Source organism: Alexandromys fortis, unplaced genomic scaffold, assembly GCF_014885135.2.
Source record: "Alexandromys fortis isolate MF-2015 unplaced genomic scaffold, M_Fortis_MF-2015_v1.1 scaffold_6, whole genome shotgun sequence".
Lineage (NCBI taxonomy): Eukaryota > Metazoa > Chordata > Mammalia > Rodentia > Cricetidae > Alexandromys > Alexandromys fortis.
Genome location: NW_026067902.1, coordinates 18,303,450 through 18,316,708, shown reverse-complemented (window position 1 = coordinate 18,316,708; position 13,259 = coordinate 18,303,450). Strand labels below are relative to the sequence as shown.

General features: G+C 43.3%; 3 protein-coding genes across 7 annotated transcripts in view; 2 read left to right on the top strand and 1 right to left on the bottom strand.

The window, feature by feature from the left end:
* Positions 1 to 3,593, top strand: part of Snap23 (synaptosome associated protein 23) — a 34,128-nt gene extending 30,535 nt beyond the window's left edge. For all 3 annotated transcript variants that reach the window (XM_050134262.1, XM_050134261.1, XM_050134263.1), the window contains exon 9: positions 1,490 to 3,593. In XM_050134262.1, coding sequence (XP_049990219.1) covers positions 1,490 to 1,555 — 66 coding nt within the window. In that variant the 3' untranslated portion in view covers positions 1,556 to 3,593. The remainder of the gene's footprint in view (positions 1 to 1,489) is intronic.
* Positions 3,594 to 6,007: 2,414 nt separating this feature from the next.
* On the bottom strand, positions 6,008 to 11,556 carry Lrrc57 (leucine rich repeat containing 57). Of its 3 annotated transcripts, none has more exons than XM_050134258.1 (6): positions 11,439 to 11,556; positions 11,081 to 11,186; positions 10,837 to 10,975; positions 9,935 to 10,203; positions 7,695 to 7,880; positions 6,008 to 7,026 (listed from the first exon to the last, which is right to left on the bottom strand). In XM_050134258.1, exons 2-6 carry the CDS (start codon positions 11,162 to 11,164, stop codon positions 6,985 to 6,987), a joined length of 720 nt encoding a protein of 239 aa, XP_049990215.1. In that variant the 5' UTR covers positions 11,165 to 11,186; positions 11,439 to 11,556; the 3' UTR covers positions 6,008 to 6,984. The 3 variants fall into 3 exon arrangements, with proteins under 3 accessions (XP_049990215.1, XP_049990216.1, XP_049990214.1); XM_050134259.1 differs by having other exon boundaries at positions 11,446 to 11,549; XM_050134257.1 differs by lacking the exon at positions 11,439 to 11,556 and adding an exon at positions 11,279 to 11,417.
* The window catches only part of Haus2 (HAUS augmin like complex subunit 2), a 17,170-nt gene continuing 15,462 nt past the window's right edge, over positions 11,552 to 13,259 (top strand). Inside the window, exon 1 of the mRNA XM_050134260.1 lies at positions 11,552 to 11,709. Within this exon, the coding sequence (XP_049990217.1) occupies positions 11,617 to 11,709 (93 nt within the window). The 5' untranslated portion in view covers positions 11,552 to 11,616. The remainder of the gene's footprint in view (positions 11,710 to 13,259) is intronic.

Sequence of the window (13,259 nt, the reverse complement as noted above, 5' to 3'; positions counted from 1 at the left end):
TACACAAAGAAACCATGTCTCGAAAAGCAAAAACAACAACAACAAAATAGTAAAGAAAGGAAATAGAGTTATATGTGGCTGGAGAGATGACTCTGTGATCTTACTGCTTTTTATTTGTTTGTTTTTTGAGACAAGTTGTTTTTTTTTTTTTTGTATCTTTGACTGTCCTAGTCCTGGAATTCACTCTATAGACCAGGCTGGCCTTGAACTCACAGAGATCTGCCTGCCTCTGCCTCCCAAATACTGGGATTAAAGGTGCTTGCTACCATGCTCGGCTGCACTTACTGCTCTTATGAAGGGCCTGGGTTCATTCCCAGCAACCACATCAGATGGCTTCCAGCTGCCTACAACTCTAGCTTTAGGGAGTATGACACCCGCTGTCCTCTTCAGGCACTTGCACTGGAGCCACTTACAGAATTACCATAAAATGATGCTTCCTAAGGTGTTTGAAATGCTGTCGTCTGGGTTTAGGGTGTAGATTACACATCATTTTAATTTAGATGCTTCTGTGGGTGGCAGTACATCTGTTCCAAAGATCTCTGGCAAGGTTATTTTAGTCTCTCTTGGTCAGAACTAGAGTAGCTCCAAATGAGACTCCTGTCAGAGAGCATCAAAAATGACCTGGGCATGGGATTACATACCTGCAATTCCAGCCTCTCTAGAGGGATGGGAAGATCACTTGAACTCACAAACTCAAGGCCAGCCCAGCTAATAAGTTGTAGTTTCAAAAATGAATAGAGATGGCAGGGCTCGAGAGATGGCTCAGTGGTTAAGAGCACTGACTGCTCTTCCGGAGAACTGGGGTTAAATTCCCAACGAACACATGGCAGCTTACAGCTGTCTGTAATTCCAGTTCCAGGGGACCTGGCACCCATGGCAAGACACCAATGCACATAATGAATGAATGAACGAACGAACGAACAAACAAACAGAGATGGCTCAGTTGAAGTGCCTGCCATCCATGCAAGCATAAGGACTTGCATCTGGATCCCAAGTTCCCACATATAAGCCAGACGTGGTGGGGCATGTCTGTAAACCATGGGGTGTGGGTAGATTCCCAGCACCCACATGGCATCCCACTCCATTCCAGGGATCCAGCATCCTCTTTGTGGCTTCCACAGGCACATGGTGTGCAGATACACGTTGAGGTGAAATACCCGCACATATTAAACATTTTGCTCTTTATTGTACTGGTGATTGAACATAGGACATCACGTGTGCTTGACAAGTGCTCTACTGAACTGATCCTCATCCTCTGTCACTGTTATTTTGAGACAGTTTGACCCAGGTTGCTGTTGAGCTCATGTCAGTCTCTTGAATGCCGAGATTATAGTCATATGCCCATATCAAGGTCCCAGTATATAAAACTGTGTATGCGTGTGTGTGATGTTTGTAATGCGCTACACTCTCATCCCCCAAGTCAACTTGTGTTGAAGTGTGATTTGTGAACAAATACTGAGATTTTTCTTTTTCTTTTTTTTCCCTCCAGGCTGACACCAACAAAGATCGGATTGACATTGCCAATACAAGAGCAAAGAAACTCATTGACAGCTAAAGCCACTGCTGTACTTCTTTACCAGTTTCTCCGTTCTCTAGCTCCTCCTAAGTCATTACCTGTTCAGAGTTTGAAAGTTGGTGAAAGAAGGACCAGAGGAGGAATGCCTCCCTACTTCTTCCTTTCTGTCCTTTGGGGTAGGTTCCTGCTTAGGCTTCACTACAGCCTCTCCTCGTTCACACTCCTAAGCTGCTTTCCGTGCATCACACCCAGTCCATCATCCTCCTCACTTAGCATCTTTGCATTCAAGATTTGGAAGCATTGCCAAAGAGCCATGAAGTGTGGGTGTCTGTATAAGTAGCTTTTGTTGTTGGTTGATTGGTTTGGTTTTGTGGTAAAGAGCAAGAAGAAGGAAGAAGAATTGAAGTTGTTAACTCATTAAAGAAACTACAGGTCAAGAAAACGAAACAGGCTAATGCCTGGGCTGGGAGGTTTTACTCATGCATTTTTTTTTTTTTTTTACATCACTATTTTGCAGCTTCTGCTCCAAAGGAGAACACAGTGGGTTTTCTTACAGTGAGCTTCACTGAGTTTGTAGTGATTTGTATATGTACATAGGTTCTGGGATCCCGTTTCATACTGTACATGCAGAAATTCTCATATCAGGAGTCATAGCATGGTCCCATTGTAGACCTGTTAACCTCGTGAAGTTGTCATTAATCTTTTAAAGATGTACATATATATATATATATATGAAATATGAGACTTCCTCACTAAAGCAGGGCTTCAAAATTTTGGGTAAAGTTTGACAGTGTATCATGTGAATTCAGATTTACCTCAATACTAAGAATTACGTTGAGATATGAAAAAGAAAACTTGTTTTGATCTCAGGTAGCAAAATAGATTACTTTGGATTTTGTGTGGTTTTAGACATTTAAAAAGTTATAATTTGTTACTAAAAGTTGTTTAGGAAATTCGGCCTTGAGATCACTCATTGATGCCTGTACTGCCACCCCTCTGTTGTATGTTCAGAGTCACGCCTATGTAGTCATGCAATGCTGGGAACCTTGAGCTGCTATTGTCACCTTTGTTTAAGAATTAGCATCTGTACACTTTAGAGCTACCAAAGTAGATTGGCTTGACTAATAACCATTACTTGATTCTTACAATTAAATTTTGTAACTAATGGTATTGTTCTCTCAAATAGGCAACATGTTTCTTACTTATTTGTGGGGGCGATCATTTAATCAGTTAACAAATCGAATAAAGCAAATGTCCATACATCAAGCACTGCAACTGAACGCTGCAATTAGCTCTTTTCCAGTTTTTATTAGGAATGTTTATAGGCATTTCTGTGGCTGGTCACGAGTCCGTTTTAGTCACTAATTGTCTTAGTCATTTGAACTTAAATCCACTGAGTATTTCTAACTGGAAGTTAGTTACAACATTTACTAAAGACAGCTCAGAAACATCCCAAGGGTGAGGAGGACAGTATTGAAGTTAAACAACAGAGAAATGCTCCATAACAGGATGGATAGTTTGTCAGGTGAAGTTTAAAACACTAGATAGTGCTATACCTAAAAGTGCTTTTCTTAAAAGCATTTAAAAACTTAATACATTGATCTGGCTAAAGAAATGGTACTGCTAGGTGGTATCCAAGGTTTAGTTGGAACATGTATTAAAGTACCCAGTTGTCAGTTTTTCCTTTGCTCTCATTGGCAGGTATGAATGTATGCCTATTTCCGTGCCTTGGTTTCCTTACTTATAAATGGGAATTAATTAATCCTACTTCATAAACTTATTCACAGAATGGTAATGCCTAGAAATCTCTTAGAGTGAGCAGGGCTCAGAGGCTACACTGGTAATCCCATCACTGGGGAACCTGAGGCAGAGCCAACCTACGCAGTGAATTGTGGACCAGCCTAAGCTACATTTAGATAAAAACACCCTCCCCCGACCAAGACAAACAAAAACCCTTAGAATGGTGCCTGTCAGGTGTACATGTAATAAATAATAGCTATTTTCTCTAGAATGGAGGGAGTTCTTCTTGGTCAAAGATCTGTGAATTTGATGAAAGAATAAAAGCAAAGAAACTGTTGTCCCTTCCATTATTTTTGAGAGTTAATAGCAAGGAGTTAACATGAGCTGGAGTCATCTGTCATCTGGCTTCCCTTTTTCATTTTCTAGTATTGTGACGTTGAACACAGTACCTGTGACTACAGTTAAGAAATAGTGTCCCGCCAGGCAGTGGTGGCACACACCTTTAATCCCAGCACTCAGAAGGCAGATGCAAGCAGATCTCTGTAAATTTGAGGCCAGCCTCATCTACAGAGCTAATTCCAGGACAGCTAGGGATGTTACACAGAGAAACCCTGTCTCCAAAAACAAACAAACAAAAAAGAACAAGTATCCTGTACCAAACCTTTTCTCCTTTTTCTTATGGTTTCTTGAGGCAGGGTTTCTCTGAGCAGCCCTGGCTGTCCTGGAACTCAATCTCTAGATCAGACTGGGAAGTATTTGCTTCCCTTTTCCTCCCCGATGCTAGAATTAAAGGCATGTGCCACCACCGCCAGGCATAAACTTTGTATTCTTTTAAATTGATTCTCACCGTGTAACCTTGGCTTGCCTCAAAACAGTAAAGCTCAAATTTCATCTTATTTTGAGTCTTAACTTGAGCTATTCCCAATTTGTTTTTTCTTCAGTTTTAATTTATCCTTTATTCTCACTTGATCTTTCCTTATTACATATGGTTATGACTCTCCCATTAACTAAAACATCTAAATTTTAAACATCCTATAATGAACATTTAAAATGAATTTTTTAGGACTGAAGTTGTAGAATTACTCAGTTCACAGGGTGTTTGCCTAGTATTCAAGAATACTTACGTTCAATGTATCACCGCATAAGCCAGGTGTGGTGGCACGCCCCTCTAATCTCAGTACTAGGTCAGAGATTATAGGAGGATCCAGGAGTTCAAGGTCATCCTCAGCTATACAGTGAGTTATAGGACAATCTGGGATATGTGAAAACCAGTGAGATGGCTCAGCAGGTAGAGTCACCTGCTTCCAAGCCTGACAAGCCAGGTGTGCTCTCCAGGACTGACATTGTGGAAGAAGAAAGCCAGCTCACAAAAGTTGCCCTCCAGCTTCCACATGTGGTGCCATGGTGTATGCAAGCTTATATACACATACACATAAAATAAAGTGTGATAAAAATTAAAAACACATTATTTGAATGCTGGTTTCCTGGGTGATCTCATTTCCTAGTTATCCTGATTAGGTCCCTAGTTTGAGCTGATATTCAGATCACTTATCCTGAAGTCTTCGTTTTCTGCCTCTATTCCTGTATCATTTACTCAATTGTACTTTGAGGCTTTATAGATAAGATAAATGGCTTATTTCATTGAGTACCGCTGTGTTGTTTTTATGTGTCTTCTCACTATAATACATACCTGAGAAGTATTCCCTATATTTACAGATGAGAGTAAATTGCCTAGAAAGCTATTAAATAACAAACTCTGGATCCAGACCTTGACCCCTCTGAGGATGGAGCCCATGATCCTACCCCATCCATATTGTGACTCCAAATGAAAACTTAAAGCTTATTGGGTAGATTTGTTTTGTTTTTGTTGTTTTTAAAGATTTTGTGTATGAATGTTAGGCTTGCATGTATGTAGGTACAGCACACATATGTAGTGCCCAAAGGCCAGAAGAGGGTGCTGGATCCCTTGGAACTGGAGTTATAGATGGTTGTGAACCATCCTGTAGGTATAGGAACTGAACCTGGGTCCTCTGCAAAAACAAGTACTTTTAATCACTGAGCTCTCTCTCCAGCTCCTTAAAGTGTTAAGCACTTTAATCTAGTAAGAGAGATAAATATAGGAAGTGGAAACCATTCTATCAACAGATGGGGGAACAGTTAATTCGGATTAGATTTAGGGAAGGAGCTTAGACATAGGGCAGGACCACTTGTGGCTCTTCTAGAGGATCTGGGTGGGTTCTGTTCCCAGCCTCCACAAGGCAGCTCAAAACTATCTGTAGCTCCAGTTCCAGAGAATCCAATTCCCTCTTCTGACCACTGCAGGCAACTCAAACACAGAAAAATAAATCTTCATGTTAGCTACTGAGCAACTCACACCACCTATCCCCAGTAGAGAAAACAACATGGGGAAAAGAACACCTGGACCAAATACAAGGCCAGAAAGGCTGCTTCATGTAAGCTCTTGTGATTTTTTTAACTGTAAGATAGTATTAACTATTATTGAAAACTACTAGTATATCCTTAGTCAAGAACAGACTTCAGAAACCAGTCCTGGCGATGGCTTTGAGTGTTCTTACCAGTGACAATCTGAAAACTGTGCCCTCACATTCTCTTAAGCACGATTCCCAGTTCCTCAGAAACGTCTGAGCGACACAGTAGATTTCACTGCTCATGAAACATTCCCAGTTTACTTTCAAAGAACAAAGCACCACTCAGGAGATCACAAGCTCTTCTTTAAATGATGGACATTGCTTCCAAAGTTCATTAAAAATATTTTATTTAGTATATCCTCTCATTCAGAGAATAACCATGATAAACATAGGTTATTTTAAAATATTATAGCAATGGTTTTCTTGAAGGTAATTTGATTAGTAGTTATAAATACAAAAATGGGAGAAATTACCAGAAATAACACATGATTTTTAGTAAAGCTCCAGGAAAATCTTGATTATTAAAATTCATTTAAAATCTTACAAGTAGGCTGAGTGAGGCGCATGCCTGTAATCCCAGTACTTAAGGGGGTAGAGGCAGGGAGAATGTAATTCAGAGGGCAGCCTGGGCTACATAGCAAATACCTAAATTGACTAAAAAACAAAAATTTTACAATTTTTGCATATACTTTTAGCACTTCTGAGCCCCCTACCAATAAGGCACCCACAACAGTAAAAAAAAAAATTGCTACTGCAGCCTTCCTTGGTGGCTGAGGGGTTGGTGCTCCTCTTGGTAAAACTTGCTTTAAGAGAGCTACATATTTATGTACACCCCAAGTTCCAAGTGGAAGCATGGAACAAAAGCCTAAATCCTTAACCATACAAGTTGCCCACAAATTAGAATTTCATAAAAATATGAAGTGTTAACACAGAGGTGATGTGGTAACTGACTTTATGAAAGCTGGTGTGCTACAACTCCAGAAAGTCTCCAGCTGTGGTGTGGAGTCATCCTGTTACCAGGCAGCATTCCCTCACTCAATGAACAGCAACGACCTCCTGGTTTCTTAGAGCCAGTTTCTTAGATGCTGGTTTTGAAGACCAGCACTGGCCATCGCCCTACCCATGGCTCAAAATGAAAGGCTCCTCCTGCCTCCTAAGTCCTCTCCTTTAGCTTATCAAAAAGTTATTAAATGAAATGTCATCTGGAGCATCTCCCACATCAGGAGCCTTGAGCTCGGCCAGATTCCAACAGAGCTTCCAAGTCTTTGTCCTGTAGGGTTCTCATGGTCCTGTAGAACATCATGCAAACTTCTTCTTGGTGGCTGTGAACCTCTCCATGTACTAAAAACACAAGAGAAAAATACACATATGGTATTTATGGGCAAATATAAGGGTATTTTTTAAACTTAGGTTTTTAAATTTTTTCTTTCTAATTTGACTTGGTTCATTTCATATAAAATTTACTTTTATTTTTCCTCTCCTTTTTTAAAAAATTTTATTTATTATACTATACAGTGCTCTGCGTGCATGTATCCCTGCAGGCCAGAGAGGCACCAAATCTCATTACAGATGGTTGTGAGCCACCATGTGGTTGCTGGGAATTGAACTCAGGACCTTTGGAAGAGCAGGCAGAGCTCTTAACCCCTGAGCCATCTCTCCAGCCCCTTGCCTCTCCTTTTTTGAGACAGATTATCACTATGTACCTCTGGATGGCCTTTTAACTCAGAGATCTCTTTGCCTCTGCCTCCCAAGTGCTGGGATTAAAGCCATACAACCACACCCAGAAAACTCTTATTTAATAGTTACTAAAGCACATTGATTTTTCTCATGTCTATTACTAGGAAGATATGCAGAGTGTGGAAAAAGTCATCTTGGCCCAAATACAGTCTGACCAAGTCTTAACTGCCTCCATAATGTGAACCTGGTGATGCCAACAGTAGACATCACCTAGGTTACCTCAGCATTTTCTCCGGCAAGACACCAGAAATGTAGAAGATGCCAATACGTACCTTATCATAACCCTCTAGTTCTCGAAGTTTCTTTATTTCAAAGAGATTGCCTTCCACAGCGAGCAGGCAGATCTGGGAGTCGCTGAGGATGCTCTGTGGAAGCATGCTGAGCTCGAGGCAGTTCTCCTCCAGGCGCAGGACTTTGAGGCGTGGGCAGCAGGAGATCCTCACTGAGATCTGAGAAATCTGTCCAGCAACAAAGCAGAGGGCAGAGAGCACAGCGGCCACTTCTTACCACACTGAAACAGACCTCGCCTGTGTCCTAGTTACTCTTCCACCGCCTCCGTCTTCTCACTACCTACTCGTTGCAGAAGCCTCTGTTAACAAGCCTTCTGTTACTCCTCCACTTTCAAATGATGTGAAGGTTACCAGTAGTTTTTCAGAAATAAAAACTAATAATAAAAGCACTGTACATTCGTTACAGAAAACATGAGAATCATTAAGTTTGAGGGAAAAGTTTCCAGTACCCTGCTACTCAGAAACAACCACATAAACATTCTGACACCTGCTGCTCCCTTGCCAGAGGCAAGGTTCCATGCTCCCCCGTGCACTGCTACATTGACTGGGCCGTCCATCCTTTCCTTGAGACTCCGTCTTGTGCATGACTCTAGGTTTTTCCTCTCTTGAATTTCTTCTGATTTTGTTTTTACATCTATTTCTTATTTTCAAGCAGAAACCCCTAATGCTTCATATTTTACATTCTCAAACATCTCCTAGAAAACAGTCATTCTTAAAGCTATTTCACTTATGACCTCAAAATCTGAATCAACAGTCCTGCCTTACTAATCTCTAATACAGTTTTGTATCTACAATTTTCACTAAAACATTGGGATGTCCATTCAACAGCATTGTGTAGGGCCTCCAGGTCAGTATCAGACACTTTGTCTTCGGTCCATTCGGTTCTTTGGCCCATTAAATGCTCCGAGTCTTTTCTTTCCCATGCTACAGTGATGTGGGATTTCTCTCTATATGCTGTGATTACCACTGATAAATAAAGGAACTGTTTTGGGCCTACAGCAGAGCTATAGGGAAAACAGAGCTGGGGAAGTAAGCTGAATGCTGGGAGAAAGGAGGCGGAGTCATGAGAAGCCATGTAGCCCCCCCCAGAGACAGACACCAGAACTTTAGCTGATAAGTCACAGCCATGTGGTGATACACAGATTAACAGAATGGGTTAAATTCATATATAAGGGTTAGCCAATACAAAGCTAGGGCTAATGGGCCAAGCAGTTATTTAAATAATATGGTTTCTGTGTGATTATTTTGGTTCTGGGCGGCCGGGACGAACAAGCAGCTCCTGCCAATGCTGCAGGATGAACCGGAGTCTCATGTGTGCCACACAATTACTGTACCTCTCAGCTGCTGTCCAGTCCCAGGTCACTATATTCTATTGATTGCCTAGTATCTCCAACCCTCACTTGGGAACTTTACTGCAAATGCAGATTCTTAAACCTTTCACCTTAGGTTCCCCAGATTATTCAACTAAGGTCTGAGAAACCTTCCGGCTACATGGTATATCTAATCCATTTTTCCTTAAAAATCTCAGGGAAAAGATGAAGCCACCCTCAGAGTGAATATCATAATAATGCTAACTATGGTCTAGCAGACCAGTAACCTGTACATGGTGGCTAATATACTGAGTTGTACATACATGGGACATAAAAGCTACAGAAACTAAGGGCTCTCTAAGCTCATGCTTCTTTCATCACTGCCTCATGCCTAGAGCAAGAAGATTCAAAACACGGCAAAACATTTCAAATGGAAAGTTGCCAATGATAAGCTCGCTCCAGAAAAACGGTCACTTAGGGATTTTTCAACAGAAAGATACTTAACCAAGCCAAAGAAAAAGATGTCTGAATCTTAGATTTAATGGGTTTAGGTCTTATTCTCTATATACCATTCCTGCCCTGGCTCCTCACTGAGTGATTGGTGGTGTGAAAAGGAACTGAAGATTCACAAAACTTCCAGTAGTGTGTGTGTGTGTGTGTGTGTGTGTGTGTGTGTGTGTGTGTAAATATCTCACCGTTACTCTGTTTTGCCTTCTGCAAAACACCTTGAACACTATTACATAGTCCCCATCAACGCACTCCCTGACATTGGGCATTGAAGTAAGTTCAGCTTATGGAATATATCTTTTAGCCTCTGATATCCTTGAAGAAACAGGAAAGGATTAGGAGACCGTAAAACCAGACATACACAGGGGAGGGGGGCAGATCTCTCTCAGAAATAAAAGTACCGACCTGGTTCTGGTTGAGATTGAGTTCGATGGCCTGTAGCTCCCCTACTGTGTCGGGTATACTCCGAATCTGGTTTTTAGAGAGATCTACTACATCCAGATGCCGCAGGCTGCAAAGTTGGGGTGGTAGTGCTCCCAGCTGGTTCCCAGAGAGGCTCAGGGTCTTCAGGGCAGAAAGCTGCCCAAAGGTGGACGGTAGCTCTCTCAGGTGATTGCTGTTTAGACTTAGAGTCTCTAGTTTTTTCAGATTACATAATTCATCGGGTAGAACAGCTGGTGAAGAAATTTTTTTTAAGAATCTGATAGAACTAATGAAGTTTATAAAAAGACAGTGCAGTCTATTTCATTTTGTTTTTGTTTCTATTTTTGAGACAGGGTCTCATTAAGTTGTCTAGGCTGGCCTTGAAATTATGATCCTTCTGCCTCAGCCTCTTGATTAGCTGGGATCATAAGGCCTAAATCACCAGGCCCCACTTCTTACATAGAATTCTCACGTCACGTTTAGGTATCACATTTTACCAACAGTGTTCAGAAGATTAAGGAGCCATTAAAATGCAGAAAAGCATTTATGGGTATAGTAGTTTCGTTTTGTAATGGGGCCTCGGTATATTCTAACAACAATCTAGGGAGGTTTGGAAGATCCTTCCATTCCACCTCCCCGCCCCCAATTAGATAACTCTGTTTACACCTTATCCCATAAGTCTTCTGAGTCCAAATTAACCTAGTAGTAATGATTATGCTACCCAGGGAGGCGTGTAGATTTAATTGCAATAGGCAGAAAGCTTCAATACTCTTAACATTCTGCATCTCCTGAGCTGATTTCGTAACAAAATCAGCTTGTAAGAGGAAAAACACCCTTCATAACTGCTGCTCACTAGCAAAAGCTAGCCAGCACAAAAGCCATACTCAGTTTGTTGTTGTTGAGGGAGAGGCTCTTCAGCAGAGCGAACTTTCCTATAAGCAAAGGCGGCAGGCTGTCGATCTTGTTGTTGGACAAATCGATGGTCCTTAGATTGCTTGTCAGCTTCTGCAACTCTGAGGGGAACTGAAGACAGGAGTTCACAGCGTGGAAAATCCCGCACCAATAAACTTGGCCACCCCGCCATCCCTCTCCCTTTTAGTTTCTCGGTCGGGTCCCCTCTCGTCTCACCTCGGTCAGACCACGGTCTTTAAGCTGAAAGACACCGGTTTTCTGCGCTGTTTCCACATGAGCGCGGAGGGCACTGTTTCCCATCCTAGCGCCGCGGCTCAGTTCCCTGCGGGAAAGAAGCGTAGCTGTCACCGCCCAGTCTAGACTTAGAGCCACCCGGTAAACCTCCCTGTTTGGATCTCCTGTCCCAGTTGTCACCTTCTGCCTATCCCTACTTCCTAGGGGGCAGCCAGAGAGTGTGGCAAGGAGAAAGCAGGCTGGTAGACAGAGCTACCACAAGGTCCTGCTGCTTTGGAAGCCGAGCTAAGGCCGGGGAGCCTCCGGCAGCCGCTGCCGGATCAGGGGGCTCGAGACTCGCCTCCTACGGCTCGGTGCAGAGAAGGCTCCGCCAGGGAACAACCAGGACCCGCGCTCGCCTGAGACGCGCTCCCAGGGCTTCCGCCCGGGCGGGAACGCCCTGTGACATCATCAAGCCGCGCGATCGTTCGTTGTGTGCCTCTCACTCCCCGCGCCAGTTCCAGAAGTGTGGAGGAGCCATGGCTGCCGCGAACCCGTGGGACCCGGCGTCCGCGCCGAGTGCGGCTGGGCTACTGCTGAACCACTGGGTGGCTTCGGGGATGGTCACTGAGGTACGCGGGGGCCCGCGACGGCGTCATCAAGGGGGCGACAGAATTCCGCTGTGATGTGAGGTGGTGGTCGTGTCTGCGCGGGGCGGGAGTCGTCCTCCTGTTGAGGGCTGTGTTGAATACCCGGCCGGTATCGTCCCTTGGAGACTGTGGCCGTGACCATTCTCCCGTGGGTTCTTTAAGTGTGAGGGACCGAGCAGATGGCGTTCCCAGTACTCTGTGGTTTTGAGTGTTTGCAGGTTATCCCGGGCTACTTGTCGGAGATGGAACAGCGCTCTGCATTTTTCTTTTTTAAAAATTCCACTGATACTGCTTCCACTAGACCAGCGATTCTCAACCTTCCTAAAGCTGCAACCCTTTAATACAGTCCCTCATGTTGCGGTGACCCCGACCATAAAGTTATTTTCGTTGCTACTTCATTACTGTAATTTTGCTACTGTTATGAGTTGTACTGGAAACACCCGTGTGTTCGACGGTCTTAGGCGACCCCTGTAAAGGGTCGTTCAACCCCCAGAGGGGTTGCAAGCCACAGCCTGAGAACCGTTACACTAGACTGTAGAGTGGGGGCAGTGAGAAAGAAATACTGGCCGGTACTTAAAACGAGCATTTCCGACAACGTCTACTTGTGGAAATTATTAAAGTATGTTTGGGGCAGGAGGACTTGAGTACAGAAGAACTCCAGTGGAGATTTTTTTTGTGGGAGCATCTTTTTTTTTTTTTTTTTTTTTTCGAGACAGGGTTTCTCCGTAGCTTTTTGGTTCCTGTCCTGGAACTAGCTCTTGTATACCAGGCTGGCCTCGAACTCACCGAGATCTGCCTGCCTCTGCCTCCCGAGTGCTGGGATTAAAGGCGTGCGTCACCACCACCGCCCGGCCTGGGAGCATCTTTTAAAGGTGTGTGTTTGTGTGGTGTGTTGGAGTGTGAATAGGGGAAGCGTTTGATTTTGAGAGGAGAATAACAAAGATTAGCCCAAGAAGTGGTTGTTTTAGACATGTACACACGTCGAGGGAGACAGAAAAGGGAGAAATTGAATATGTGAAGGAATAATAGAAAATGATAGAAAGGAATAGGGAGACACTAAGGACTTTAAGATTGAAGGGAAGGAAGAAGTAGTAATTGAAGCCAGATGTGACGGCACTCTCCTTTAAGCCCAGCCACTCCAGGGCAGAGGCAGGTGGATCTCTGAGTTGGAGCACAGCCTGGTCTACAAGTGAGTTCTAGGACAGGCAGAAAAACCCTGTCTCCAAAAAACAAAAAGGAAATTGAGGAAAGTTAGTAATTCATCTGTAGAAATTAGTGATGCAGACCTGATAGAAGGCCTTTTTTTTTTTTTTTTTTTTAATTCATGGTAGCGGTATTAGAGACTGCTGATATCCTAAAGTGTTTAAGAAACAGACAACCAGCCGGGCGGTGGTGGCGCACGCCTTTAATCCTAGCACTCGGGAGGCAGAGGCAGGCGGATCTCTGGGAGTTCGAGGCCTGCCTGGTCTACAAGAGCTAGTTCCAGGACAGGCACCAAAGCTACAGAGAAACCCTGTCTCAAAAAACCAAAA

What these genes read in the sequence shown, in the direction of transcription:
- Lrrc57 (XM_050134259.1), bottom strand. Translation starts at nt 11,549, where the DNA reads ATGATGTCACAGGGCGTTCCCGCCCGGGCGGAAGCCCTGGGAGCGCGT. An exon ending in AAGACCGTGGTCTGACCGAG is followed by an intron (nt 10,976 to 11,080) that starts GTGAGACGAGAG and finishes TCCTGTCTTCAG; the next exon opens with TTCCCCTCAGAGTTGCAGAA. An exon ending in TCAATCTCAACCAGAACCAG is followed by an intron (nt 7,881 to 9,934) that starts GTCGGTACTTTT and finishes GTTGCTGGACAG; the next exon opens with ATTTCTCAGATCTCAGTGAG.